This window comes from Terrapene carolina, unplaced genomic scaffold, assembly GCF_002925995.2.
Source record: "Terrapene carolina triunguis isolate 2854851 unplaced genomic scaffold, T_m_triunguis-2.0 Scaffold113, whole genome shotgun sequence".
In the NCBI taxonomy this organism is placed as follows: domain Eukaryota; kingdom Metazoa; phylum Chordata; order Testudines; family Emydidae; genus Terrapene; species Terrapene triunguis.
Window position 1 is genome coordinate 16,168,380 of NW_020664464.1, and position 6,000 is coordinate 16,174,379.

At 43.7% G+C, this 6,000-nt stretch overlaps 1 protein-coding gene across 1 annotated transcript in view; it reads right to left on the reverse strand.

The window, feature by feature from the left end:
- The window catches only part of RFX3 (regulatory factor X3), a 221,409-nt gene that overhangs the window by 80,441 nt on the left and 134,968 nt on the right, over positions 1-6,000 (reverse strand). Inside the window, exon 3 of the mRNA XM_026652401.1 lies at positions 3,550-3,647. Coding sequence (XP_026508186.1) covers positions 3,550-3,647 — 98 coding nt within the window. The remainder of the gene's footprint in view (positions 1-3,549; positions 3,648-6,000) is intronic.

Genomic DNA, 6,000 nt, shown 5'->3' on the forward strand with positions numbered 1-6,000 from the left:
TGAAATTAGACGAAGGTTTCTAACCGTCAGAGGGGTGAAATTTTGGAACAGCCTTCCGAGGGAAACGGTGGGGGCGAAAGACCTCTCTGGCTTCAAGATTAGGCTAGATAAGTTTATGGAGGAAATGGTTTGATGGGATTACGGGATTCTAATCAATTAGGCAATAACGGCCATCGCTGGTAAAATGAGGGTCTGGCTAGAGAATCTTGCCTGTATGCTCGGGGTTCTGCTGATCGCCATATTTGGGGTCGGGAAGGAATTTTCCTCCAGGGTAGATTGGCAGTGGCCCTGGAGGTTTTTCGCCTTCCTCCGCAGCATAGGGCAGGGGTCGCAAGCTGGAAAATTCTCTGCGACTTGAAGTCTTTAGATCACGATCTGGAGACTTCAACAGCAGAGTTAAGGGAAAGTGGGGGGGTCAGCTTTTGTGGCCTGCATCATGCGGGGGGTCAGACTAGATGACCATATTGGTCCCTTCTGACCTTAAAGTCTATAAGTCTATGAGTCCCCGGCAGCCGCGGCGGCGCCCCGCGCCGCCCCCCTCCAGGTGCCGCCCCAAGCACCAGCTTGGGTGCCTGGTGCCTGGAGCCGGCCCTGCAGAGAAGGTGGATATGTCAGAGCATGGCCTGTATCTTGGTATGTAACTGAAGTGCACAGTTTCCTAGGCTTGGCCTCCTACTACAAAAGATCTGCAGCAGATTTTGCTGTCTTGGTCAGCCTCTTACACAAAAGCCCCACCAGATTTGAAGTTCTTTGGAAATCTGGAAGATAACTGGAGAAGGTTTAAACAATGTTTGGCACTATATCTGCGAAAAGGGAATAGCAGGTTGGACATCACTGGATTCCATTTCACTGCCACAGATGGTAAGAGGGAACTATGGAAAGGATATGGCTGGTCCAGCTTTTATGCCCTCACATGGGAGCACAAGGAGGCACAGGGTGCATGAACCATCCCAAGGGACACTGCTATTCAAAAGACTACGATCTCATGAGCATGGGACGCATCCACAACTACACTGGGATTTACACTGACATAAAGAAGAATCTTGGGTTCCATTCGAAGGTTCCAGAGGAGAATGTGCTTTAACAGGCAGACTCTTCTGCCCATTTCCCCAAGCATGACCCCTTCTGCCCCATCCCCTCCAAATTGTCCCTGTTCCAGTCCTGTTTCTTCCCCACCTCTGGCTCCTTATCCAGTCCCATTACCCTTACCTATCCAGTCCCAGTCTCCTTGCCCATCCATTTCCAGTTCCTCCCTACCCCCAACTCCTTGTCCCCAGTCTCTTTGCCCAGCTAGGCCCAGACCTGCCTGTCCCCCGTGGCTCCTCATCTGAACTGCCTCCGTCCTGGCCTCTAGTGGTTCATCCATGCTCCCTGTGCCCACTGGCTCCAAATGGCAATCTCTTTCCCCAGGCTGCTCATCTAACCTTGGTGCCTCCCCCCAGTCCCTTGTCTCAGTCTCACTGCCCAGTCAATCCCAATCAGGTCCCCTGGCACTTCATCCGATCTTTCTCCTGGCTGTCTACTGGCTCCAAGTCCCTCTCTCCCCCAGCTCCAGTAGTCTTGCCCAGCCAGTCCCACTCTCTGGCTCAGCCAGTCCCAGTCTCCCCTGGACCCCAGTCCCAGCCTCCTTGCTCAGCCAGTCCCAGTTTCCCTCTCTCCCACAGCCAGCTTGCAGTCCCAGTTTCCACCCCACAGGCTCCTTGTCCCAATCTACTCTCACTGCCACCCCTCCTCAGGGCTGGCTTTTCTTCCCTCTGCATTCAAATCAGGCAGCTTCTTCATCCATGCTGCTTGAGCCCAGCAAGACAGTCACTGAGAGCAGAGGAGAAAGAGACTCCTTGCTCTCAGTTCTGGTCTCACATACAGCATACCCTGTAGCAGTCCAGAACAGCAATTGCAGGGGGAGTTCTGTTCAGCCCTGGGTTGCAGCATGCCCACTGAAGACAGAATCTTTGGGAAATGTAGCTACTAAAATCTAAGATGTCTCTTCTGAGCATGTGTGAAATGCAATTTTTCAAAGGATTATAACTTGACTAAATTTTGGCAGATGTTCACTGGCATGGCAAAAGGCAAATCCCTGAGACAAAGGCTGCCCCTGCGAAATTTCAAGTCTGTGTTCCAAAGAATGGGGGCACTAGGGCGTTTCAAAGGAAAGATAGCCAGAATTTTTTCAGATGGACAAAACAATGTATAATAGCTGAACTGTTCTACTTGAAACTTTTCAGACTAATTTGGCCCAAGGCAGACACCCAACACATAAAATTCCAGCCCAAATGGTTAAAGTTTGATAAGAAACTGAAAATAGGGCCTTATAATTGGAAGAGTTGGGCAATCTTAATAACAGGCAGTGCTATCAGCCCTGCCTAGAATAGAATAGTTAGTTGAGTAGTATGTGCAAGAGAGAAGGAAAACAAGCAGCAAGGCAGTATGTGCAGTGGGTCACTGGGAGAAGGGAGTAGGCATAGGAAGAGAGGAAGACCAAGTTGTGCTGGAAGGTACTGAAAGAGTTAACTTCAGAAGAGTTGCTACACCTGGAAGTAAAGCTGATTCTGCTATGTCACTTTTGGATTATCAATAAATAAATCTTTGCTGATACCACACATGCTTCTGTGTGCTCTTTGCTCCTAAATGCACTCACACCACAACACAGATGGAAGAGAAAGCTAACTGGAGAAGGGGACCATGTAGAGCTAACTGAGGGCTGGTCCACACTACCCGCCTAATTCGGCGGGTAGAGATCGATCTTCTGGGATCGATTTATCGCGTCTCATCTGGACGCGATAGATCGATCCCAGAAGCGCTCCCCCGTCGACTGCGGAACTCCTGCTCGCCGAGAGGAGGAAGCGCTGTCGACGGGGGAGCCTGCCTGCGCCGCGTGGACCCGAAGTAGGTATTTTTAGTTCGATATAGGAAACGTCGACTTCAGATACGCTATTCTCGTAGCTGAAGTTGCGTTTCCTATATCGATCCCCCGCCCCAGTGTGGACCAAGCCTGAGACAATGTGACTCTTATTTCCCTCCTGCAAGGGAAAGGACACATCTCATTAAACACAGTAAAAACACATCACTTCTTTTCCACAAGTAATTGTTGTAGTTGCCACAGGTTGATAGTGCAATTGCAAGTAGGATTATAATTGGAAGGGGACATGGCCCATAACGTGAGTCTTTTTTTACGATATGGTCACTTTATTGCAAAGTTAGATAACCCTTTCTATGGCTAGGATTTAAACTTACCCATAAAACTAAAGGTTAAAAAATATGACAGAATACTGTAGATGTAATTGTTAAGTAGATCCAACTAAAACAGTTGCAGAAATATACCTGTATTAATTTTAAGGCAAAAGTTCTATCTAAAAATATTTAAATGATGTGAATTCATCTCCTATTTTCTCCCAAGAATTATTTCAAATGACACTATAAGGAACAAGCTTTTAACCACTGACAATTTCTCTCATCCACTTAAAAAACTGAAACCAGTTAGGTGTCATTAGAGATGTGTATTTAACCACACATCCTGCCAAGTATGGAAATTCCAATTAATAAACTTACATAGCTCCATTTGTGTAGACCGTGTCACTTCCCTCCACATACTGCACCTGTGCTGGGTAGACATGCTGTACCTGCTGCACGGTCTGCACCTGCTGTACCTGTAAAAACAAAACAAAAACAAAAAACCACCAGGCAGTTTATGGGACATGGTATTTTGCAAAAAGAATGTCCAGTGCTAAATGGTTCTAATGGTTACTAAGCAATATGAAATAGTTGGGGCACATGTCTGTTGTAACAGTTATTAAACAATAGAGAATGTGACAGCTGTGGGATAGGACTGCAATTACCACATTACAGTACTGACATCTCAGAGCCACACTCTTGGGAGTGCATGTACACTCAGTGCCAAAGTCAGAACCACCTGGAAAACAGTGGACCACATATTAGCTCCTTCACAACAGCAGCCTCCTGGAACTCACTCCAGTTCCTTTCTATTTAAATCATAATCTACTCTCAAGAGAACTAGGGAAGGTAGATGAGAAGTGTGGATCAATGCTGTTCATCTATTCTAAGAATTACATTTCCTAGGTAAGTAAGTTTCCTCTGGCCTTGTCTACCCTAGATTTTTGCTCCAGTGCAGCTATACTGATGTAGCTGGGCTGGTATAAATCCCTAGCATAGATGTGATGCACTGGTGTAAAAACTGGCTTGCATTAGTGTGATATACCTGAGTTTCTAATTGAGGTAAGCTGCATCCGTGTGCATCACTTTTTACGTGAATGCTGTTGAAGTGGTGTAACTATATCAAAACCCCCAGTACAGATAAAGCCTTTCTCTGAGTACTGAAAACAGAGTTTCCCCACTTAAACCCACCTTTGCACTCCGCTGCCCCAGGTGTCACCTACTTCAGTAGGCTCAGAACACAATTCCACCCTAGATCTGAAAGCCAAGTCAAAAAAGTAATGTTGCATAAATTTATGAATTGAACTTCAGATAGCAACCTTCCCTATCTCAGTGACAGAAATATTTCTTAGAGATGCTGTTGTCAGGCAGCCTTGGACCTGGTAGAATATGCCTTAAGGCCTCCCAACACTCCAATCCCCCTCTAGCATGGTTCTCATTTCATTCTGTGGCTCATCAGGAAGGACTCTTTGAGAACTTCTCAATTAGAACATCTCTATCATCCTGACTACCTCTGCAAAATTCTGACTATAACAGATTTTTTCTACTCTCTTTTCTGGTACTGACTCATTCATTTAGAAAAGAGATTTTGTGACAGATTTATAGAAACTCTTCCCCATATGGACTATAAAGCCTAGATTCTGAAAACAATCCCAAACTTTAATACTGCTGCTAAAGTTTGATAGAAAAATGGAGGTTTTTGACATGACCCTTTTTGAAGGTTAGATTAATTAGTGCTTACCACCAGAGGTTTTGTGAAATATTTCCTTTGTGAACCATTTATACAAAGACAGTACTGCTCTTGCACAGCCTGTTCTTTTGGAAAGAGTACCTGACCTGTTATTTTTCCAAAAATCTTAATCAAGTGGTAAAGATGATTTCTTAACAGTACGACAAGACAAGGCTACATACGTTTACTCTCCAACTAATCTTTGGCCTTATAAAAGGGAGACTCAGTAAAGAAGTGAAATGATGAGACCACTATTTAATCCAAGAAAGATCATTTTATTATAATAATATTATATATTCTTATTATAATAACTTGACTTCAAAGCAGATTTTGTGCATGAAAAAAGGTCATACAAATTATTGCATCACACAAAAATCTCTGTTCAAGAGTAATCAAACCTAGTGATGTTTTCATCCTCCTTGAATTCCTGTGCCCTCTATCTTATCCTAAATTGTTAACCCAAATCATAATTGCTCTACAAGCATTGGTGGAATCTGATCCAAAGCCCATTGAAGTCTATGAGAGTAATTTCAACAAGCTTTGAGTCAGTCCTGAAAGCACACTTTTCAACCTTCAAACGTGCCAATATGTTTCATAAGCCATCAAAATTTGCAAAAAGTGGCTGAAATGTGGAACGTGTGTTTTGTTGTGTTTCACACGATAAGTGACAGAAGATTATAATAGTTTTCATGAATAAAGTCTGTTTTTAAGGATTTTTTTTCTCCCTGTGTGAATCATATAAACAAGTTCTATAATCTGAGATTTAAGAAGAGAGAGAAGTTCCATAGTTTCATCCATATTTTAAATAAAAAAAAATTTTAGAAGGATAAATAGTCAGGACTTTAAAAAAAATTATACATTCTTGCACTCCTACAGCTTGTTTATTAATTCAATATGCTGAAGCATAAAAATCCTTGCAGCAGTATGAATAAAAAGCAACAGATAATGCTCCACCTACTCTGCCACCTTGCCAGAGAGCATGCTTCAGAGTAAAGGTGGGAGGATGTATGTTGACTTATTTAAAAAAGGCAATGAAACCCTGTTAAGAGTTTAAAATGTTGTAACTAGAAGTAGGGTTACCATATTTAACAAATAAAAAA